General features: G+C 37.5%; 1 protein-coding gene across 1 annotated transcript in view; it reads left to right on the top strand.

Annotated features, from left to right (window-relative positions):
• The first annotated feature begins 1,855 nt into the window (after nt 1–1,855).
• Nucleotides 1,856–25,674, top strand: part of LOC102743681 (adhesion G-protein coupled receptor V1) — a 226,255-nt gene continuing 202,436 nt past the window's right edge. The window contains exon 1 of the mRNA XM_081826583.1: nt 1,856–2,034. Coding sequence (XP_081682709.1) covers nt 2,013–2,034 — 22 coding nt within the window. The 5' untranslated portion in view covers nt 1,856–2,012. The remainder of the gene's footprint in view (nt 2,035–25,674) is intronic.

Raw genomic sequence — 25,674 nt, 5'->3', positions numbered from 1 at the left:
AGAAACTGTTAATGAATTACTTAGTTCCCTGAGGTAGCTTTAAGAAGGAGAGTGGGTTTAAGGTTTCATTTCAATTCATCACAGTGCCTAAGGTGGTATCCTACCCAGAGTGAAAATGCATGCTGAGGAAGTCCAGTTGTGGAGAATGTTTTTAATCACAGGACTTGGTGAAACAATGATTAAGCCAGAACAGTTTGATAGACACTGACCTTGTCAGGGTCTGAATAAACTAAAGTAATATTTAACTGCAAATAAAGCCTTTTTACAAATAATATAATAAAACCATGGGTTGAATACAGAATATTGAATAATCTAAAGCTGTTAATCTATGGGGCATATTAACAGCGAACACACATTTATAACAATGTGAAGAAAACATTTTTCTAATATTATATTTTTCTGTTTCACGTTATCACCGCATGAATAATTGATTCACTGTCTTGACTATAAATTGTCTCCATGTTTCAGTTTCCTTAGTGTAGGTTATAGTAAGTACATCTGTGTCTACTCTTTCACTATGCCACAAGGATTTACAGTTTCTAGACCCAGGTCCGCCTTTGTAGTTGAGCATCACAGGAAAGCTATTCAATGTCCTTGATCATTTAGGTTGCTCTTCTCATTACCTGTTCTTATGCTTTAAAGTGCAGCATTTGCATTCCTACGCAGTTTCTGTACCAGAACCCTTTTGCCTGAAGTGCCCAGCTGTTTGTTGACTGTTGCAGCTGTGAGATGAAATGTTCAGCAACAGCCCATAATAATGCTAAATTAGTACTGCTTGAGAGCAGTTTTCAACTCAAAGTAACTATCTGTTGCAACTCAAAGTAACTATCTTTCTAGTTATTCCAATTGAGATTCATTACAAAAGGGTACCCTATGTCCTGTGTTTGGAATCAGGAGACATAAGATCCACTCTTGTTTCTGACTATAAGCCATTCAATCAGCATTTATTTTAAATTTTTCGTCCATAAGATCAGCAGTGAGGTGGTGTTGGACTGCCAATTGCTAATCTTTAATCTCCTCCCCGGTTTGAAACTTCTAAGAATGCTGCATGTGCTTTTCTCTGGCGCAGATGGGCATTTGCACGTTGCGGATGATATGATCTGACCTTGGGCGCTTTACTTTTTTAAGCCCTGGGAATAATTGCCAACATCTGTTGGGGCTTACCACGTGTCAGATGTAGCGTTGCAATTCACACACGATCTCATTCATCTAATCCTTCTAACAACCCGTATGATGTAGGAATTAACCTTCGTTTATAAAGGAGACATAATTCACCTATAAATTGACCTTAGTCTCCGTTTATAAGTACATGTAGGGGTAGGGTCCTCATTTGTAATATTTCATCAATTTGTTCGCAAATTCTCATTGTGAACATCTGGAGGGGTGCTTCAGTCAAAATTAAAATAAATGTCCTTCGGAAAGGAACAAAAATCAGTAAACGGCTTTTCTCCTCAGAAAGAACACCGGGAATTGCTTACAGTGGAGTACCCAGGGCGGAGTGCCCGCCAGTCGGGGGGCGGAGGGGGGTGTGTGGTGTCCTTGTGCCTAAAGGGACAAACTAGAAAGTTTAGTCAAAGAGTACAATACTAGAAAGCGCAAAGCGCGTACTTCGCCTGTCCTGTGCCGGCCGAGTTCAGACTCCGAGGTTCCGGCGCGCAGGCGGGTCAACTTAGCGCCTCGCTGCCGGAATAGTCCATTAGGGATGGCCACTGCAGGGTGTTCCCGACGCCGGAGCGCAGACCTGGCTGCCCGCTGCGCAGACGGGGGCGCGCTGCCTTGGGCAGCCACCCCCGCTCCGCTGGTCAGGTGAGCGTAGCCCGGGGAGCCGCGAGTCTTATTGGAGCAGACGGAGGATGGAGGGGGAGGAGAGAGAGAGGGGAGGAGAATGGAGCCACCTTCTTGACCCGACAGCGGGAGAGAGGACCAGTAGCCCCGGCGAAGCCTGGGGACGCGAGCGAGAGGAGAACGACGGTGTGCGAAAGGGACCGGCGGGGACCGCAGGGCGCGCGCGGATGTCGGTGTCCCCAGGGCTAGGTAGGCCATGGCTGGGGGATGGTGCTGCGAGCATCCCGGTGCTACAAGGGAGCGGCGCCGTACGCGAGGCGCGCGCGAGGGCGCGCGCGCGCGCGGGGGGGGGTGAGGTGGGGGCTGATCCCGCACCTGTTGCTGGAGGTGGAGGCGTGGGCGCCGGAGGCAGGGCGTGCACCCCGCGCTCCGGGCTGCAGCTAATACCGCGGAGATGTCAGCGTCCACTCTGCCCAGGGCTGCGGCTGGGCGGTGAGCGCTCCGTTTCTGCCCGCCGCTCTTTCAAAAGCAGCTTGATCTCTATAGGAAGGTGCGAAGTGGGAATGAGCAGAGGGAAAACTTTCCTCTCCTCTCATTCTGCCTGTTTGAAACCCGAACCCTAGCTTTAATTTCAAAACGTCTGCTTGGAAAATAACCGACCAAGAACGGCGCGCCACAGGTAATAATTAATAATGGGAACGTTGAAATAAACTTAAGGAGTCTTATGTTCACAAATAACTGCTGTGTCGAAGAATTTTCAGTGAAATATGTTGATCTCAGGGAGTTTGGGATTAGCCTGGAGCCGCAGAATAATATGTTTTTTTAAAAAACCTTAGACATTTTTAACGTCTTCAGCTATTTTAAAATTGATTTTTTTTCTTAAAATTAAAACTAAGAAACTATGCTAGTGTTCATGGGGGGAAGAAACTCATTTTAAGGTGCAATACTAACTTACTCGTTGTAACTTTTATTTTAAACCGACTTTTAACATTTCATGAAATCCACTACCTTTAAAAATGTGTGTAATGTGTTTATATGTAACTTTTAGAAATTACTCATATCAAATCATGAGAATGCATAATTACCAACCATTAGGATAAAGCTAAAAAAATATACCTTAGCTAATACAGCATTATTTAAAAATTCTGAAGTTATTACCTTACATTACTAAAGTGCTTTTTCCTCCCTTTTGTGTGTCATTTATCAAAACAGCTAGATAGAACCAAAAAAAAGTCATTAAAAAAGATGTTCTAGTCAAGATACAAAGGAACACCAACAATTTGGGGGGGGGTGATTTACTATAGGGAGTGCCAGATACAGTATGAACTGTGATATAATAAAATCTTTTAAATATATGCAATTAGATATGTCTTGGCTTGTCGTTAACTTACTGTGACTTTGGACATTCATCCATCCTTCTGCACCTGATTTTTCCTCATTTACAAAATAAAGGGATGGAACCAGGTGACTGAAAAGACTTATTTCAGGTAGAAATGATAAGCTTCCTTATAACTTTTTTATTTTATTTTTTTAAAGATTTTATTTATTTATTTGAGAGAGAGAGAATGAGAGACAGAGAGCATGAGAGGGAGGAGGGTCAGAGGGAGAAGCAGACTCCCTGCTGAGCAGGGAGCCCGATGCGGGACTCGATCCCGGGACTCCAGGATCATGACCTGAGCCGAAGGCAGTCGCTTAACCAACTGAGCCACCCAGGCGCCCCCTTATAACTTTTTTAAAGAAGTAGCCAATATGTGTACACTAAAAATAAGTATGATCAAATCCTATCTCCATGTTTTTTCCATGATGAGTCACAGTAGCCGCCACCCCATACTGAATGTCTCTTATGTAATGAATTCTGAGAAGCCCTTTATATAGATTATTTAACACTTACCACAAGACCATAGATTAGTGTTATTCCAATTTACAGATAATGATATTGAGGCATGGAAAGTTTAAGCTCCTTGGAAAAGTTCCCCAGTTAGTAAAAGCTGATCAAGGATCCTTCCTGAGTGCTCTTAGCTCTACTCTATACTGAATGTGATGATTAAAAGCTGAAACCACCTATAAACGTCAACTAAAAATAATCTTAGACTAAAATGTAAATACATAATGAGGTGCAGATAAATTACGGAACAACATTGAGTCTTGATATCAGAAATAGAAATCATGTATCAGTCAACATTTATTATATTTAATAACAGCAGTTATAGTTTTATGCTGTATACATATCAAATATTGAATGCCAATTGTATTCATTGTTGGAAAAGGATAATGTGAGACATATTTAGAACACAAATACTTTGATGGTAATAAAAATAACGATTAGAAATAATACAGTAAGGCAGAGGCTAGTGTGAGGCAAAGTATTTCATAGATCTTTCTACTTGCAGGTGCCCTTGCCCATGTTCTACCCAAAGAGAAAGAGTGTTCACAACAGAATTAGCTGTGACTAAACCCTTTTGTTCATGCCCCCACAGTGAATGATAATAGTATGCTACATTTACTGAATGCCTACTGTATGTTAGGAATTCTAGGCCCTTTAAAAAGAGTAACTTTGTATCTATCATCAAATACTAATATCCTGATTTGCAGGTAAAAAAACTGAGGCAGAAAGATCTGTGACCTGGGAGGACCCACAAAGAAAATACATTTTGCCTTAGATTGGGTGTGTGATCCTTTAATGTTCAGAAAGTCATAGGCTGTGAATACACCGTTACACTCCTTAAGCACTGGGAGGAAATTTGGAGCCAAACTAGATCAACCCCTTTATTTCAAAACTACTTGGGGAAACTGAAACATAGAAAATTTGAGAGACTTAAAGTCACAGATTCTCTTTTTGCATTTATGACTTGAGTCACCTGGATATTTCCATAAACTAATAAGTGAGAAGCATGATAACTGATTAACTTGGTCATTACATGTTTGATTTATTGACACTCAACCAAGCACTGCCTCGTGCTCTTTTTTAATATTTCTGTCCTACTGTTACTGCAAATTTCAAGGTTGCCCAATTAGGATACTAAATCTTTGAGGCCAGGGACTATATGTTTCTCTAGTATCTCTAGCGTTGAGCAAAGTTGTTAATATATTGAATTTGTTATAGGCTTTGTACTTACCTCTGATAAGTCATTATTTTATGCACTGGGTCCAAAAATCTGCACCATGCAAGCACTGTGCTGTCATTACTTTTACTTCACATAGAGGGCAACCAGATAATTTATGGATGCTTTTAAAGCATATTGAGCTCCTTAGATGATGATTGCTTAACTTGATTATAAAATGTAGTGTGACCAGGGAGAGATTTGAATGGGCATTTCCCTGATTTTGTGGGAAAAGTCAAACAGCTTAGTATTACATGCAGTTGAGTGTACATCTATCTCTCTCTTTGACTTGGAAGTAACTTTTTTTCTGATTATAAAGATAATACAAAATCATGTAGGAAATTCAAACAGTACAGGAGAAAGAAAAATCACCCGGAACTCCACTGTCCAAAGATTTTGGTGAACATCTAGCCAGAGAGATGTCTTTTTTCCCCATAACTCCTTCTGAATCAGGGTGAGAGCTGAATAACTTATTGGAACTGTTTACAATTTAAAGCTCTACTTAGACTTAGTATTCTATCACTCTCAGGAAGCTCAAACTTTACATAAATAATGGTACTTGTTGAGAAATGAAGATAAAAACTCTCATACAGAATGAAGTACTACAGAAAGTTGATTTCCCCATGCATGCATGCCCGTTTTTCTCCCTTCACAAAGCAGGATGGGGGGTGGACAGGAGACATCTTTGCATGTATGGAGGGTTCCCCAGTGTGTCAGGATGTCAGGCCACACAAGAGGCCACAGCACCCGAGCTCTGTTGCCCCGATGGAGGTGTGGAAGAGGAGGAGAAGGGTGGAGCTGGGACACGGGAGGCTGTGGTAATACAAAGGCTGTGTTTTCTGATTCTGCTGTGACACACTATACACTTTAAAATGTACCAGACCAAGTCCCTCCCCCAGCTGCTGGGCAGGTGGTCATGGGGCCCTTTCTGGTGCAGTCAGGCGTAAGGCTGGCTATACCTCAGAATGAGGGCAGGATGCTGATAGGGCATTTCTCATTCATTTATTCAGGATTCTGAAAACCCCGAATGGACTCTTTTTCATATAAAGGGGGAAAACTGGCTGTTGGAATAATTCTCCATAAATGAGTTTTGAACTAATACAAAATTATCAGGTATAAAGGGAGGCTGGGGGTCTCTATGAGATAGGCAATGATAGCTCGTTCCATATGCATTTGAATATAATTACATTGAAAATATTAATGTTTTAAAGATGATGTTATTTGATTACTTTAATTCATAAATGTATTTGTTATTCAAAATTCCCTTTTCCTAGGCACATTTTCTTGATTTGTGCTATATATTTGAACATAGAATTCTTTCATGCCTTACTTTATTAGGGGCTTAATGTGGCTTAAATCCAACCATCTGTTCACATCTTGGCACATCAGTGCTTTGGAGGTGCTGGTAGGGGCTAAATAAATTTCCCACATTTTAAAGGTTAGGGAAAGAGCTACCTTTATGAATAGATTTCAAATGATTCTCAGCAAGACAATAGTGCAGTAGTGGAGTAAAAATGCATTTCATTCTCTGAAGCACAAGGTCCCCTGTCTGTCTTTAGTTTTGCTGAAAGGCAATTAGCATTTCAACTAGCCAATTTGGTTACATGCAATGAAGTACTTGGGCTTATAATTTGCTGCTCTCTGTCTGAGGCAGTTGAGCTCCAGCTCCCGTGTAATCCTTTCCAAGTAGCCTTCTCTCCAGCATAGTTATTGTTGCTGCTCTTAAATAACTAATCAACAGAGAGTTTTCCTTGCCTTCAACTGCGGGGTGCCATAAGGCAAGGAAAATGAAATGCCACGCTAATAAGGCGATGATTGTAATTATTAAATAGTCATTATTGAAATTGTGGCACAGGTTGAAAGATACAGAATAGCTTCAAATAGAATAGCTTCAAACTACAACTTCAAAAAAGGCATTGTGTGGCTCTCTTAATAGTTTATTTCTGCATGCATTGGGCAGAGTGAACAGAAGGTATGTATGTTATATAGAGGGAATTAAGTGAGATGACTCAAAATTAACAAGAAGCAATTCTTAATTATTTATATTGACTTTGCACTCTTTCTGCAAGAAAGAATTCTTTGGGGAATATGTGTAAAAGAAAAGAATTTTTTTAAGCATTATAACAAGTGAGCAAGTGCTCTGAAGCATACTGTGGACATAATTCAAGGGTTTGTATTTGTGTGCTAATTGAAGATAAAATTTTGTTAGCTTCTTTAGTCATGAATTCTGATAATTAGGTACTATTAATATACTTCGTGCACATATCATATTCTTCTTAAGGTACTACTGTATGTTTTGATAATCCCTTTGTTAAGATAATTGGAATGAAACTATCCTTTAATCCGTGTCATGGGGCAGTAATTCAATTTAGCTCATCTTTTTATGCAACACTGTTTTTGCCAAGTTGTACTTATGTAATTATTTGGAAATAAAATAATACATTTCTCATTTTTCAAATAATGTTTCACTGAAAAGGCATAAGAGAAGTGTTTCAGATATAAGCCTGGCAAGTGAGCAATATAATTTGAGAACGTATGTGAAAGAATGCACTATCTTTTATATTTCCAACCTCTGATATAAAGAGAAAGCCCTATCTGCACCTATAATTAGAGTCATTTGTATATTATTCAACTAAATTTAGCAGTGTTGGTGAGCAGGCATGAAATAAAGAAGGCTTACCTGTCCTTTGGCAGACTAGTCAGCTAGGGATGGAAAGTGTTGTGGAAAAAGTGGGACCTGATCTGGACTTTGAAGAATGGTGGAGAAGAAGAGGGAGTGGAGAGAGGTAGAGAGAAGGGCCCAGGGAATAGCTTGGATCAGGGGTGCAGAGGGAGGAGTGATCCAGGTGTCTTGTCCCAGATACACATTAGATCAACTTGACTGCAGCTGTTGAAAGAAGAGAAAGAGATGGTTGGAAGTGCAGGGTTGGTTGGATTTTTTAAAAAGAGTAATTCAGTGGTTTTTAATATATTTACAGAGTTGGACAACTATAACCACTCTCTGTTCCAGAACATTTTTATCACCTCAAAAAGAAATTCGGTACCCGTTAGCTTTCTCACCCCATCCTCTCCCACCCCCAAGTCCCTGGCAACCAATCTGTGACTCTACAGATGTGGCTTTTCTGGACATTTCATGTGACTGGAATCTTATAGTATGTAGCCTTATGTGTCTGCCTTCTGTCACTCACGGTGCTGTTTTCAAAGTTATCAGGCTGTAGCATGTATCACTACTTTATTCTTTTTTATGGCTGAACAATATTTCTTTGTATGTTTACATGAATATACTGCCTTTATCCATTCATCAATTGATGGACATTTGGGTTGTTTCTACTTTTTGACTATTATATTATGGACATTTATATACAAGTTTTTGTGTGAACGTATGTTTTCAGTTCTGTTGGTTATATATCTAGGAGTAGAATTGCTGGGTCACTTGGGAGGGTGGATAAAATACCAGGATGCATTCAGGAGAAACGTATCCCTTTTCTTTTATGCCTCCTTTCAAGCTCAGGGTCATGTTATGGGGCAGATGTATCAGGTGTGGCTTGAAGGTTTGTCGCTTGGAACTTTCCTTGCATAGACTTCTGCCAATTAACTAAGACATTTAAGACAGGGCCAGATTGTGAGAAAACAACATAAAGGAAGAACTTGGAGCCAATGACTTCTCCCTCACCCCTGGCTGTGGTTTTTCTTAAGAAACAAGTATGGTGCAGGCTGGCACAATAATTGACCTGTCTAGGATATGCTAACGTCAGAAATGTGATTGGTTGTTATTTGATGTACACTGAATTCAATTCTCTAATGACTTCTGTGTTTTCAGTAGGGATTCACCTAAATGATATGGGTTGAACTACCAAAACGAGAAAAAAAAATATTTTTGCTTCTAAGACAAATTACAGAGGGTTTAAAATGTTTCGTTAAGGAGGGCAATTCAATAAATCACTTGATTGAGAATTGGGCTTTAGGTAAAAGACAAGTCCAGTTCACTAATGTATAGTCTTATCAGATATCAGTAATTCTGGTGTGTGTGTTTGTGTGTGTGTGCATTTATGCGTTTGTTTACCTGAAACCTTAACTAATTTCCTGAAAGGGTCTGGTGTACTTTATAAGATGAACAAATTTGAACAAATAAATTTGAACAAATTTGTCTAATTTTGGTGGAGGCAAAATATTTTAAGGTTTTTGAAAAAACCTAAAAAATATATTTGCTTAGTACTTTGTGATTTACAACATAGGTTCACATGAATTAATTCGTGTAACCTTAACCACATGATTGAAAGTTATTAACTGTTTTACTTTATAGATGAAATGAAGATTTATAAAAGTCAACAAAATTAAAAACAGCAACAAACTCAGGTCTTCAATTTAATGTCCAAAAGTTATCCACTCCGTAATGATCATAGTAATGATCATAATCTATTATTTTTTGGTGTCTCACAAAAAACATTTCTGTTAATATTAAAATAAATTGACTTCTTATCTTAAATTTCCTAATATAAGTAGATCTGTTTTACCAGGTAGCATTACATTGAAAATCTCACTATAATAAAAATATTTCCAAACTTCAATCAGGACTTCACTTCTTTTGAACATTTGTTACCAAAATTATAAATAATTAGAGATAATCTTTGAATACCATTACAAAGCAATTTGATCCTGAGTGGCAGTTTTACATAATATTTAAGTATCTTTCTTGGAGAAAGTTAGCAAACTCAGGAAATTGTTCTTGTTTTTAGGTGACTAGAATGCCCTAGTTTTTATAAGTCAGTGCTATACCTACTACTTGAGAACTTGAAATAATATAATTAATAGAATTTCCAGAAGCTGTTTTGGCTTAGGGAATTTTACTTCATCTTCCTTTTATTTCTCACTAATATTCATGAGTGCTGTTATATTGGGGGTTGGCCATTCATTCAATCAGTGTTTACTGAAGCGCTCTAACATGGACTTGAAAAACATGCTGAGTGGGTGAGTTCTAGTTTTACATTTTATTTTAGCTACTGACCTCAAAATTCAGATTTTATAGTGATTTTTAACATTTTAAAATCCTAATGATTTCATTGGCCCTCTGTTTAGACATCTTAACCCTACTCTTGTATACAGCTAACTCCTTTTCCCTCCCTCCCCAGGAGATGAATGTAAGCATGGAGAGAATTAGGGCTGCCTATTTGCCTTCTTTCATTGCTTCTACTCTTATTAAAGTATCGTGTTATCCACAAATAAAATCTACGCCGACAACTAATTACCTTGCAAATGGAAAATCACTGTGAGTGTGAAGTTCTACATAATATGACCATTCTTGTAACATCATTAAGCATTAGGTATAGGGCTGGTTTCTTCAGTAGACTGTGCTAGTGAGTAGGCTATGCTGCCAATAAGAGGCTAGGTTTGATTATAGAAGAAAATAAAGATGTGCATTTTTCATTTAATGACATTTTTATATGATAGGACATATAGATACAGTGGCTTTTAAAATTATCTTTCCTACAGGATCTTTCCTAGCAAGATTCCTTTGTTTTTGTTTTTTTTTTAAAGATTTTTTTTTTTTTTTTTTTTTTTTTTTATTTATCTCAGAGAGAATGGGAGACAGAGAGCATGAGAGGGGGAGGATCAGAGGGAGAAGCAGACTCCCCGCTGAGCAGGGAGCCCGATGTGGGACTCGATCCCGGGACTCCAGGATCATGACCTGAGCCGAAGGCAGTTGCTTAACCAACTGAGCCACCCAGGCGCCCCAAGATTCCTTTGTTAATAGAGAATATTAATCTAGTATTTTAGTTAAAAACATGGAATCTGGACCTTGAGAGCTTAGGTTTGTATCTTGGCTTTGGATTTCTGAGGTCTAATCTTGACAAATATATTTAATCTATATGTCAGGTTCCTCATCAGAAAATAAGCATAATAATAGTACTTATCTTATATTGTAAATAGTTGCTATGAGGATCAAAGAAGTTAACACATGTAAAGGCATTAGAATAGCCTAGATTTTAGCTGCTATTAGCTAATATTGTCACAAGTGAAACCCAAATTTTTGATGATTAGGGTCATGAAGGATACCCTCTTCCTTTGCTCCTTTGGCCTCCTCTAGATTCCTGAAGAGGATTTAAATTTACCTTGAAGCTACTAGAGCTCAAGTGTCAGCCCCTAACATTTCTTTTCCTTTCTTACTTTTATAGACTTCTTTTGGATCCTTAGCACATTAATCTTGTGGCCTTTTTATTTTCTAATATAGGTACTTCCTTAAGGAAGTCTCCCTAAACCCTCCAATTAGGTTTTACATCATTCAGGTTCTGATTTCTATAATAATTGCTGCTTTGACTGATGAGTCTTTCTAGGGCCTTTTATTTTATTATTTTTTAAAGATTTTATTTATTTATTTGAGAGAGAATCAGAGCAAGTGGGGGAAGGGAGAGAGACAAGCGGACTCCATGCTAAGGGCAGAGCCTGATTCGGGGCTTGATCTCAGAATCCTGAGATCATGACGTGAGCCAAAACCAAGAGTTGGACGCTTAACCAACTGAGCCACCCAGGTATCCCTCTGTCTAGGGCCTTTTAAAGAAATTTCCAAGTGATGCTGCTTTATTTTTGTTTTTTGGTATTGTTAATTTATAAATGAATTTTATTGTAATCAGAATACAAGCACTAGATGCTACCCAATTTTTGGAATTTGTTGTCAGTTTTTATAAACCTTTCTTCTGTGCTCAAAATAACATTGTATTCTCTGATTGTTGGGGGTATATTCTTTATGCCCCTCAGATCAAGCTTAATAACTCTGTGGTTCATATCTTCCATATCCTTCCTAATTTTTATGTACTTGATATATTAAATACAGAAAAGGAGAGAGAGAGAATATTAAAATCCCTCACTTCTCTTTGGTGTTCTAGCAGGGTTTTTTGCATATATTTTGAAACTCTGTTTTAGCTTATCTCCTGGTAAGGTGATATTTTTGTTATTATATAGTGATTGTCTTTATATGCTTTTTGCCTTGAAGTCTATTTTGTCTGTCACAGACACCAATAACATTTCGGTAGGATTTGCCTGTTACCTCATGAACTTCAGAAAGAAGGAAATGATCCCAGAAAGGTCTAAGATGTAAAGAATGTTGACTGAAGTCAAGAATAAACATTTGGATAAACAAAGAATATTAATGATTAAATTCTATAATTCTGTTGCTACACATTGAGAGTTAAGCAAAATAAGATAGAGCTTATATCATAAAATTAGCATGTTAGTAGGGTTTGTGTGACAGAGGATTGGCTTTGAATATTCTAAGATTCTTTCATTGTTCAGTAATAAGGTGAAGATATTTAACTTTAAACTTTTAAAAATTTACAGGACAAAAATGATATCTTTCAAAGAACAAACCTATCAACCCACAAGCACAGTGAAAGGAAGCAAGAGAAGAAAAAATAAAACTGCATAAGAGCAGGGCAGAAAGCACAAATAACAGAAAAGGATTGTAAGACTAATTATAGTAAGTGACTATAAATTAAACTCCTCAGTAAGAGCACAGAGATTATCAGAGAAGACCAAACATTATAGAAATCAATTACATGTTGTTTACAAGGGACACACATTAGGCAAAAGGACTTAGAATGATTGAAAGCAAGAGAATGCAAAGAGAGATAATACCTCTAACAATTTAGTCTTTGGCTAATGGGAGCCCTTTCATGTTCCTCTACCCCATCGATATAACCTCACTAATCTTTAATAGCTTCCTTGGTGGTACAAAATACTCAGGTTCATTTTGCATATTTCCCTCCCCAGACATCAGTTATTCCTATAAGAAACCCTGGTTTTACTGGGGAATGGTGTTTAGAGACAAAAATCTGAGCACTAGTGAGGCTTATTGTTACTGAGTTGTCATTACTTTAAGCCTTTTTAATAGACAAAGTCAGAAATATGTAGTTTACAAACAATAAAAGGCATGAGGTGATACTGGTATTTCCAATTTAAATTTAACCTTCCAGATACTTTATATAATTTCTTTGGTTTTATTGTCATTTCTATTTTTTCTTATGTAATGACTTATTATTTGCCGTATCTTATAAACATGTATAGTTTCAAAATATATGTTCTACAACATATAAAATGTGGTTCCAAAATGTGTATCCTACAATATAAAAATATAATTTAAACATAATAATACTGATTACTGACAACAAGAATACTGAATGAAGTATATAAGCTTTCTTTGCAGCTATATATGTCATTAGAATTTATTCTACTGTGGTCAGACAGTCAAAACACTATTTTCTAAAGTCACTAGAAATAATTATTTTGTCTGTGTAATTAGAACATCACTTGATATACAGTTGCTTTATTTATTTCAGTTTGTCTATATATAGTTATTTTTGCAAAGAAACATTGGCAACATAATTCAAGGGCTAGTAAAAATTGTTATTTATAGTGGAAGGAAAGGAATAGCTGGATGGAAGTGAGAATTCTCTGAATATACCTTGTTATATAGGCTTAAGTTTGGATTTATGTAAATGTGTTAAATATTCCAAAATAAAAATTAGGTTAAAAAATTATCAACACCAGAAGATGTGAAACAGTCTGTTGGATGTGTGAATCTAGAATTTGGGGAAGACGGTTGGCTGGAGATGTAAATTTGGAAGATTATGTTTATAGTAGTGAGGTGAATGAGATCACAGTGAGAGTGAGTGTGGATGGAGAAGAGGTCTGGGTTTGAGAACTAGAATAGTTTATCATGCAGAGGTCAGGAAGAAGACAAGGATCGCGCAAAGGAGGCTGAAGGATTTAGAAGGAAAACCAGATGGATGTGGCATCAGGAAGCCTCATGAGAAAGTGACCTAAGAAGGAAGTGACCATCTGTCCTTTCAGTCATTTTTCCTGTTACCATCCTTACAGTATATCCTAAACCCCAAGTGAATATTTAAAGTTATAGGACACAGCGGGAGTTGGGGAAATGGGAGATATTTAGGGTGGGAGAGAATGTGCTCTGATAATGGGAAAGCAAGTCCAACTTAGGAGAGTCATTCAAGTAAGCAAGTTCTTGTAAAATTTTCACTCTTAGTCTGCCTACCTTCTGATACCCTCAACCCTCACAGTTGACTTTGCTAAACTTAAATGGAACTCTGGATTTAAAATAGGATTCAGTTAAAATTTAAAGTTGGAGGAATAAGAATAAACAAAAAAATTGTCTTTCATGAACTGTAAAAAAATATAGAGTAAAATGATATAGATATCTTTTTTTAAAGCCAGTTGATTAGCCTAAATTTTATGATTGAAGGAAGGGACGATTACTGTGATAGAAAGTGAGGACACAGTGGGTGGTATAACTTCAAAGTATTTTGTGCCCTGGACATATTCATCAAAAGAAAAATAATGAAAGAGGCAAGTCTGGGGGAGTCATTGCATTATTAGAAAAAGACTCCCTTATTTCAATTTATGACACCAGATCACCTAAGGCAAAGTCAAGAGATGAAAGATATCGTAGTGATGCACACAATGAATTCTGTTAAAGGCTTCCTTTTCACTTGTGAATTTTCTTCAAAGGTAAGTTTTAGGTATAGAGAATTTCTTAGAAGGATGTGAATATTTGTGTGGGTGGGTGGATGGGGAATGTGTTCTCTCTTCAAGGAATGCATTGCAGCTGAAAGAAGAAATTGAGGAATGGAAGATAAGGAGGAAAACAGCTTAGGAAAAGTAAAAGATGAGAGATTTGTCTATATTTTTGTTTTGATTAATATTTCTGCCTTTTTCACTTTATAAAAACACTTGGGTACTAAACATATCAGAAGTTCCCTGTTTTGATAATGGATTGAGAATATATTCAAATAATTCTAAGATTGTAATCGTTAGGTTTTAAGCTTTGAGGGCTTATATCCATAATTTATATGTTCTTCATTATTTTAAATATGTAATAATTAAAGTGACACATTATATTTGATTTGGGAAAATAATGTATTTTAAAATGGCAGAATAGTGAACAGAAATGTTCAAGTTATCTATTTGCTGTATCAATAAACCACCCCAACATTTAGTGGCTGAAATTAATTTATGATGATCTCTCATAGCTCTGGGGTTTAAAGGGCTTCTCTGGACGCTTCTTGCTTGGAGTCCACCATAGAATTAGAGACAGAGAGTCACTAAGGATGAAATCATCTGACACTTAATCACTCCCATGTCTGTGTTGTGATGTCATGTCTGGACATAACATGTATGGACAACTAGAGGTTGTCCAGGTATCTTTCTTTCCATGCAGGTTCTCCATGTGGCCAGCTTGGACTTCCTCAAAGCATGGTGGTCTCAAAGTAGTCAGATGTCCTACATTGTGGTTGGCTTCTTCTGGGGCAAGCATTGCTGGAGCAAGTTGCTAAAAATAATTTCAACCTGGAATCTTACTTCTTGATATATGCTTGTGGAAACTTCGGTTTTGTTAATATGAATTGGGTGAGTTATGAGTGGTTGCTATATGTTAGGCAGTGTGCTAAGAGTGCCACATATTTCACCTCTTGTAATCCTCATGACTACCCTTTGAGGTAGATGATTTAAACCCACATTTTCATGAGAAATCTGAGGTTTATAGATACATCTGAGTTTTAGAGACACTAAGCCACTTGCCAACCTAACACAGATGTCCCATCTGGTAGGGACAGGGCATGGATTTGACCTAGCAGTATGACCCCAAAACAAGTGTTTATAATTTCCTATAATACAGATTCTCTTTTAAAATTAAAAAAAAAAAAAGTCTTAATGATTTGGACTAAGACTAGACTTGGTGCAGAGGGGGATGCAAAGATAGATAAAGCATAACATCCCTTCTTAAGGAGACCAAAGTATACTGGATGATGGATGCAATTGTAAGTCAAAAAATGATTTTATAAGTCATTTATAAGAGAGGTACTCAACTCATCTTAACTACAAGGATGTAGAGTTAGGGAATAGAGGAGGAGGGTGTGTTGGGAGGTCTGTAGCATTTTGTTTTGGTTTGAGACATGTTTGAGGAACTGGTCGGACATGTGTATGGACATACCCAGCAGTTAGGCGAAAGTGTCTTGAGGTCAACATGTAGGATTGGGGCTTTATTTAACAAGTATAATTGCCTACTATAGTCAAGATCATTTGCTAGATACTGTGGGGTAGCTACATGGAAGTGTCTAGGTACTTGACAATATGAGTCTGGTTCTGTAGGATGTACTGTGGAGGTGGAGGAAGAGAGAATTCTGAGGGAAGGGAAATTCTGAAATATAAACGTTCAGAGGTAGGCAGTTAATATTGATGGGAATTCTGATACAGCAATGAAAGCAAAGAAGACTAAACATTACTGTAATTTCTAATATGTAAAGGTGTACAATTTCCCAGTAACTGTTCACATATCAGTGTGGAGGGTGCAGTTGGAAGATAAAAACTGATCCAGAGAGGATTTGCCTTTATTTTATTTATTTATTTTTCCCTAGGAAAAAACTTATTCAAGATGAAATTCTATTTTCATGTCTTGATTTTGCTCGTATTTACTGCTGCATACCAGGCCTTAAGACAATCCCTGGCACATTGTAGAGACTCTGGGTATTTTTTGGATGTTGCCAAATGATGAATGAATGTTAGATAGAGCCACAGCTAAGACCATCAGTAGGGTCCACATTCCTTTAAGCTCTTTTTTTTTTTTTAGATTTTATTTATTTGTTTATTTGAGAGAGAGAGAGAGAGCCCAAGCTGTGGGGGGAGCAGCAGAGGGAGAGGGAGAAACAGGCTCCTCGCTGAGCAGGGAACCCCATGAGGGCTTGATCCCAGGACCCCGGGATCGTGACCCAAGCCAAAGGCAGCCACTTAACCACTGAACCACCCAGGTGCCCCTCCTTTAGGCTCTTTAAAAGTTGTGTGCATGAACAAAAAGACTAAGCTCCTGAAGGACTTTGCACTAAACAACAGCTGGAGGGAACTGGTTAGGAATACTGTGGACTGAAGATAGCACTAAAGAAGTGGTGTAGGCAGTTGTGTGGCCCTTCTCTGAAAGATAGTGTTGACCTATTCCAGGAGCTGCGGCCAGTGTGTCATGAGGGCCACAGACTAAAATAGCAAGCCTAGGTGGATGGAGAAGGACCAGGTTCAGACAGGGCAGTGCGTCCTGAGGCTCAGTGGCAGCTGGATCACTGTAGACAGGGAGACACCATACATCCTTTAGGAGTGCATAGGCCACTGGAATACTTGGAAAAACAAGTAGGGGACTTCCAAGGGGTAAAGCTGGTTTTCCTTCCAGCACAACTCATGGTATTTGGAGTAGGATTTAATTTGGAGAAATAATGTCATGGTGACATATTTGTACCATGAGTGTTGTGGACTAGTTCATACTTGTTACATATTAATGATTCCAAGGAATTAATATTTTTAATTACATCACAGCTGTAAGAAAATTCTAATCAAATTTAATCCTGTCATCCCCCAGCATAGTAGTGAAACAGAGTTTGGGCTACATTTAAAACAACAGAAATAAGCACTATATCTTTTAAAAGGAAGAAGAAAAACATTTAACTTTTTAATATGTGTAGGTGGTAGATCATGACCATGAAAGACCCAAAAGAATGGAAATTTAAGGTAAGAAATTTAAAAAAAAAAAGGAGATGATTTAGAGTGAATGTTTTTTTCTTTAAGATTTTATTTATTTATTGGGGCACCTGGGTGGCTCAGTTGTTAATCGTCTGCCTTTGGCTCAGGTCATGGTCCCAGGGTCCTGGGATCGAGCCCCACATCAGGCTCCATCCTCAGCAGGAAGCCTGCTTTTCCCTCTCCCACTCTCCCTGCTTGTGTGCCTGCTCCCGCTATCTCTCTCTCTCTGTCAAAATAAATAAATAAAATCTTAAAAAAAAAAAGATTTTATTTATTTATTTTAGAGAGAGAGAGAAAGCGCTCTAGCAGACGGAGGGGCTCACAGGGAGGGAGAGGGAAAGAATTTCAAGCAGTCTTGGTGCTGAGCAATGGAGACTGACATGAGACTTGATCTCACAACCTGAGACCATGACCTGAGCCAAAACCAAGAGTCAAAAGCTTAACTGACTGAGCCACCCAGGCACCCCTAGAATGAATGTCTTGAGAAAAGCACAGATATAGTTACAAAACTTGTTGAAGAAAGTAAGAAAGAGTACAGTCAATATATTATTAGGCATTTGCTTCTCTGTAAAGATGAATTTAAATCAAACTTAACAAATACCTTATTTAAAATGAAAAATCAGAAGAAAAAATAAAATGAAAAATCAGAAGATCTTGCAAAATGTTTATACAGCTCAGACCCGTTCCAGTGATTTGTTACTGATAAACTCCTAGGTTTTCCCTGAACTGGAAAGATTTCAAACTTTGACTTAGAATTTTTGAATGTTCTAATAGATGTTTTTAACATTTTTATCAGTTAAAAAACCAGCCTGAAATGAATTTACTCTGGAGTTAGTGGCACTTTAAGAGGGCGCTCAACAGTTTTTAATGGATTCAATGAAGAGTTTTAGTGTTTGGAAATTTTGACCTGCTTGGTAGAAGTACTTTTGTAATCTTACCAAGCATTGTAGAGATTTATAAAAAAAATGGATTTTAGGCTTTTTCTTGATTTTTATCTCTAAACTACTTATGTAATTGGACAGAAAGAGAAGCTCAATCTCAATGATTTTCCTTAGGGGTACAAGTTATTGACAAAACATTATAGTATACTGAAATGACATTAAATATCTTTCTCACAATTTCAGTGTATATGAGGCAAGTAGAGAAATTAATATTGTAAAGTCATTGGCTTCCAACTTCCTGGGATGGAAATGTTTATAATCCATGCTTAGGTTTTATAGGTTTCAAAGTCATTGAGTATTATAGAAGTTGGGGGAAAAGTAGTGGGTGTTCAGATATTTTGGCTTCAAATTAAGGCTTTTATTTTAATATTAGAATTTTGTACAGTTTTTGAGGCCCTGTGGAAAATTTGAAAATTGTTCAATAAAGGGATTGAGTATCTAAAAAGTATTTTGTTTAGTGGCGCCTGGCTAGCTTAGTTGGAAGAGCATGTGACTCCTGATCTTGGGACTGTGAGTTCAAACCCACATTGGGGGTAGAGATTACTTAAATAAATATTTAAATAAATAAAAGAATAACAGGTATTCTTTTTTTTAATTAGGAAAATGGCTCCTTGCAGTGACAATAGATTATATGACACATAAGTACTTTACAAATATGGAAGGGGAAATACTTAGCTGGACCAGAAATGATTGTCTGGCACTTTACCTAATTCATGTGAACATCATCTATTTAGCCAGTGTGGTCACTTTTTTTTTTTTTTTTTTTTTTTGAGGGAGAGCATGAGTGAGGGGGCAGTTGGGGCAGAGGGAAAGGGAGAGAGAAAATCTTAAGCAGGCTCCATGCCCAGTGTGAAGCCTGATGCAGGGTTTGATCTCATGACCCTGAGATCATACTCTGAGCTGAAATTAAGAGTCAGACACTTAACCTACTGAGCCACCCAGGTGCCCCACCAGTGTGGTCACTTTAAGAACTACTTTACCTTAATAAAATTCAGGTAAGACCAAAGAACAATTTTTTTTTTCATGTATCATTGTTAAGCTCACATAATTCTATTTTGTGTCAAAGTAAATGAAAGTGTTCACCAGAAAACAGAATGTTATGAACAAAATTAAGTGGAAACTTATTTTTTGTTCAAACAAATAACTTAAAAAAATCTCCTCCTTTCTACTTGGAAACAAGGGAGACCCCAACACTTCTAAGTAATCTTTGTGTTACTAATATCTTCAGTAACTAATATCTGCAGTAACAAACTTTTTAGAATATAACAGCAAGAACTCAGCTTATCAAACCCTATGAGATAGAGCCAAAGCTACAGTTGGAGCAAAAGCTATGAGATACAGCCAAAGTTACACTCATAGCTTTGGGACAGGAATAATGAAAACCAATTTTCAATTTACGAATCTTAAAAAAAAAATAAAACCAATCAGCTTAGAGAAATTGATAAAGATTAAAGAAGAAATAGGCGAATTAGAAAACAGAAAATTCGTGGACTTGGTAAATAAATCCAAGGTCAAAATAGCCAAAATCAGTAGTCTTATTACTTCATTTTACAGACGAGGAGGTAAACTCACAAAGTTAAATGACTGCCTAAAGGTGCCCAGCTAGTAAGTGGCAGAGTACTCTAAAGACACAGCTGATAGGCCCCAATGCATTTTCTTTAATATGAAGATTGGCATATTAATCTGAATTTAATTAGTCTGAATTAGTCTGAATTCTGGTGAACAGTGTAGACCTTAAGTGGCTAGAAAATGGCTTACAAGTGATATTGCTGGAGATGTTACAATTGCTTCAAGTAACTAGTTGAATAAATATGGTAAAATCAGCTGTCACTTGGAGATTGCTGGAGCCTTGAGCAATAAGAAGGGCACATAAGCATTACTACAACCTGGGACAATAAAACCAAGAGTTTTATTAACAGAAGAAATAATGCGCTTATGTACATATGACTTCAGAGAAATTGAGGAGCAGAATCTAAAATTGATTACTGTTTGGCAACACTTCTTCGTAAACTCATGGTGCAATGACTCAGTATTCCATTAATGCTATTAGACTGCCATAGGTATCCCCTGCATCTTTTGATGAGGTTCCACTGCTACATTATAGATTTATAATACAAAATGTACATAATTCTTTGGTAGTTGGTACAGTTTTTAATAAGTGGACAGATGGATGGAAGGAAGTTGAGCTTATTTGATTTAAAGGAAATCAATATGATTATTTAAAAAAATGTGGGAGTTGGCTGCACATAGTGACTTTCTTCTAAAGAGTATGGTATGGAAAGGGGTGGGGAGAAGAAAGTAACTTTGCAGGGGAGAACCCTAACAAATACTGTCTTAGCCAGGTGTAGTAAATCATGTTGATAGCATGTATCTTTATGTGATGTAATGAGAATGTCACTCTACCTCTGTGGCCTTCCTGCAAAACCCATAACCCCAGTCTAATTATGAGACAAATCATCAGACAAATCTCAGTTGAGGAACATTCTGCAAAAACCTGGCTAAAACTCTTCAAAACTGATAAGGTTATCAAGAATAAGAAAAATCTGAGAAACTGTCACAGCCACGAGGAGCCTAAGAAAACATGACAACTAAATTGAATGTGGTATCCTGGATGAAGTCCTGGAACAGAAAAAGGACATTAGGTAAAAAGTAAGAAAATCTGAATAATGTTTTGACTTTAATTAGCCAAACTGTGTTACGTGGTTTCTCATTTCACTGTGAAAATAATCATTTATTTTAAAAAATCATGATATAAAAGCATAGTGGTGGCTCAGTAGAACCTGGATGTTAAAAGGTTTGTGTACACCTAAAAGATTTAGAAAAAGAACAAAGCCCAAAGTTAGTACAAAGAAGGGAATGATAAAGATCAGAGTGGAAATAAAATAGAGACTAAAAAACAATAGAAAGGGGGCTCCTGGGTGGCTCAGTCAGTTAAGCGTCAGCTTTCAGCTCAGGTCATGATCCTGGAGTCCCGGGATCGAGCCCTGTATTGGGCCCCCTGCTCAGTGGGGAGTCTGCTTCTCCATCTGCCCCTCACCCTGCTTGTGCTCTTTCTCTCTCACTCTCTCTCTCTCAAATAAATAAATAAAATCTTTAAAAAAATAAAAAATAAAAAACAATAGAAAAGATCAATGAGACTAAGAGCTGGTTCTTTGAAAAGATAAACAAAAATGATAAACCTTTAGCCAGACTAATCAAGAATGTAAGAGAGAGGACTCAAAATCAGAAATGAAGGAGGAGAAGTTACAACTGACACTACAGAAATACAAAAAATTAGGAGATTATTACAATAAAATTATATGCCAACAAATTGGACATCCTAGAAGAAATGAATAAACATATCTTCCCAGGGGTGCCTGGGTGGTGCAGGAGATTGAGCATCAGACTCTTGGTTTTGGCTCAGGTTGTGATCTCAGGATCATGAGACTGAGCCTCGAGTTGGGCTCCATGCTTGGCAGAGTCTGCTTGAGGTTCTCTCTCCCTCTCCATTTGCCCTTCCCATTAGTGCTCTTTCTCTCTCTCTAAAAGAAATGAGTTTAAAAAAAAAACAACACATGATCTTCCCAGACTGAATCAGGAAGAAATAGATATCTGAACGGACTAATAACTAGTAACAAAATTGAATTGGTAATCAAAAAACCCCCAAGAAACAAAAGTACAAGACCAGATGGCTTCACAGGTGAATTCTACTAAACATTTAAAGAACAGTTAATACCTAACCTTTTCAAACTATTCCAAAAAGTTTTAGAGAAAGGAATGTTTCCAGATTCATTCTATGAGACCAGCATTACCATGATACTGAGGCCTGAAAAGACACTACAAAAAAAGAACATTACAGACCAGTATTTCTGATGAACATAGATGCAAAACTCCTCAACAAAATATTAGCAAACTGAATTCAACAATACATTAGAAGGATCATTCATGCAAGGATGGTTTGATATCTACAAATTAATGTGATATGCCACATTAACAGAATGAAAGATAAAAATCATGATCTCAATAGAGGTAGAAAAAGCATTTGATGAAATTCAACATTTATTCATGATTAAAAACTCTCAACAAAGTGGTTATAGAGAGAACATACCTCAACATACTAAAGGCTGTATATGATAAACCCACAGATAACATTGTATTCAATGGTGGAAAGCTGAAAACTTTTCTGCTAAGATCAGGAACAAGACAAGATGCCCACTCTCACTACTTTTATTTAACATAGTACTGGAAATTCTAGCGATAACAATCACATAAGAAAAAGATGTAAAAGTCCTCCAAATTGGTAAGGAAGAAGTAAAACTCACTATTTGCAGCAATCTTGAGAAGGAATAGAGCTGGAGAAACAAAACTTGAAATCTCAGATTTCAAGACCTACTGCAAAGCTGTAGTAATCAGAACAGTATGGTACTGGCACAGAAATAAACACATGGATCAACTGAATGGAATAGAGAACCCAGAAATAAATCCATGTTTATATGGTCAATTAATCTGTGACAAAGAAGGCAAGAATATATAATGGGGGAAAATATAGTATCTTTGATAAATTGTGTTGGGAAAATTGGGTAGCTACATGCAAAAGAATTAAAATAGACCACTTGCTTACACCATACACAAAAATAAATTCAAAATAGATTAAGACCTAAATGTAAGATGTGGAACCACAAAACTCCTAAAGGGAAAAAAAAAAAAAACAAATTTGGGGTGTCTGGGTGGCTCAGTTAGTTAAGCATATGCCTTCAGCTCAGGTCATGATCCTGGGGTCCTGGGATTGAGCCCCGTATCGGTCTCCCTGCTCAGAGGGGTCTGCTTCTCCCTCTGCCCCTCCCACACAGCTTGTGCTCTCTCTCAGATAAATAAAATCTTTAAAAAAAATAAAAAAATAAAAATTATTCAATTAAATGAGTAGACATTTTTCCAAGGAGGACACACAGATAGCCAACAGACATATGAAAAGGTGTTCAGCATCACTATTCATCAGGGAAATGCACATCAAAACTACCATGAGCTATTACCTCACATCAGTCAGAATGGTTAATATCAAAAAGACAGGAAGTAACAAGTGTTGGTGAGGATGTGGAGAAAAGGGAACCCTCATGCACTCTTGGTGGGAATGGAGGTAGAGTCACCATGGAAAACAGTATAGGATGGTCCTCAAAAAACTAAAAAAACATAGAAGTACCATATGATCCAGTAATTTAATTGATGGGTATTTACCCAAGGAAAACAAAAACACTCGAAAAGATATATACACCCTTATGTTTATTGCAGCATTATTACAATAACCAAGGTAGGGAAGCAACCTAAGGATCCATCATTAGATGAATGGAAAATGAAGATGTGGTGTATATATATATATATATATACAATGGAATATTACTTAGCTATGAAAAAGAATGAAGTCTTGCTATTCACAGCAGCATGGATGGACCTAGACAGTATTATGCTAAGTTAGATAAGTCAGATATAGAAAGATAAATACCATACGATTGTACTTAGCTGGAATAAAACAAATGAACAAACAAATAACAAAGAGAAACAGACTCATGAATATAGGCCAAACTAGTGGTTGTCAAAGGGGAGAAGGGTGGCAAGATAGGCAAACTAAGTGAAGGGGATAACGAGATACAGACTTCAGTTATAAAATAAATAAGTCACGGGGAGTGAAAGTATAGCATAAGGAATATAATCAATAATATTGTGATAATTTTTTGTGGTGATAGATAGTGACTATGCTTATCGTGGTGAGCATTTCAAAATATATGTAACTGTTGAATCACTATGTTATATGCCTGAAACTAATATTGTATGTCAAGTATACTTCGATGGAAAAAATAAATAAAAGGTTTGTTGTGTTAAAGCCTGAAGATGATCCTTGGCTACAGCACGATTGTGACAGTAGTTTTGACCTCAAAACAACTTCAGGCCCTCTTGGTCTATCTTTTGTTTTCTTTTGTACTCTTTTGTTCCTCTGGAGGAACCTCAAGTTATTATAGATAGAATACAGACTAATTTTTCTAACTCTGAGAAGTACTGTTCTCTCTCTCTGGAGTGACAGGTGCGACCAGGTAGGTAGGCATTTCCAAAGTTCCCAGATCTCTCTTCTACCTGTGCTTTCCACGCCAGTTACAGTGTGTAGAGGTAGCTGATTCTCTGGTTTGAATTTTGCAGGCATTCCAGGAACATTAGGAGTCTCACCATTTTGTTCTTCAAATACAGTGTTGCAGTTCATTCCCTTCAGACCTTGCAGTGGCATCTTGGTTTTTCATTGTGCTTTGCAAACTTTCCTAGGTTCTGGATGTTTCCATCTTACCTCAGACATCCTCCTTTCCTCTAATGTTGCTACATTAGATGGGAGGGTGGGTGGAAAGAGAGCCTCACACAGGACAGTCTAGGATGCCTAGTCTTATTTCCTTTGGTTTCTTGGCCACTGGACATTGAAGGTCCAGAGCCTGGAATCTGGTACCTCCTGGTGTACTGGAATGAATTTCTAAGTGCCTCACAAATACCCTAGTGCTGTAGCTATTCGTTTTTCCTTCCTTTAACAGTTGAGGAAACGTGGGGCCCAGAGAAGTGGCTTAACTTGTCCATTGATGGCAAAGATGGAAAGATGGCAGAGACTAGAGGTGATCGGGGACGCAGCATCCTCAGGGGTATTGGCAGTGTCCAGCTAGAGGCTTCATAGCTTCTATTGCAGGATCCCCAAGTAGGTACTACTAGGACTACTCTCCGTTTGCCCTGTAAAATCAAATTCCTGGGACCCTACAGGGGGGTATGTGTGTGCAGGGGTATGTGTGGACATACACTTGTACGTGTTTTTCTACCTTTGAATGGCATGAATATAAGAAGTATTTTACTTTCTTCTTTGATCCCAGTTAGAGGAGACATTGGCGTGGTCCTGGAATTCAAGTTCTCTTTACAATTTACAGTTGCTATTCAGCTGGGGCCAACTGATGTCATGTAGAAATGTGGACTCAGTTTTTTCAAAATAACCTAGAAATCCATTTTTTAAAATGTGACATCCTCAAATTTTAAATCTTGGAAAAATTCTTTTAGTATTATTTTGTAGACACGGTTTGGCCTAAAAAACATGTCTCTAGACCTCTCGGGGCAGAACCTCCAGTTTCAACATGAGACATGAAACTCTTTACTTTGTTCTTTCCCTTACCTGCCATGAGTGCATATAATTCCTTTAGAAATGACAGTGCCTAGATTCTTCACTGAAAACAAATGATATTCTCGATGCAGGATCTAGTTACAGTGTAGCTGTAAAGTGCTGCCTT

The sequence above is a fragment of the Leptonychotes weddellii genome, chromosome 7 (assembly GCF_054177405.1).
Source record: "Leptonychotes weddellii isolate Sample4059 chromosome 7, ASM5417740v2, whole genome shotgun sequence".
In the NCBI taxonomy this organism is placed as follows: Eukaryota; Metazoa; Chordata; class Mammalia; order Carnivora; family Phocidae; genus Leptonychotes; species Leptonychotes weddellii.
This window is presented reverse-complemented; position numbering and strand designations above follow the sequence as displayed.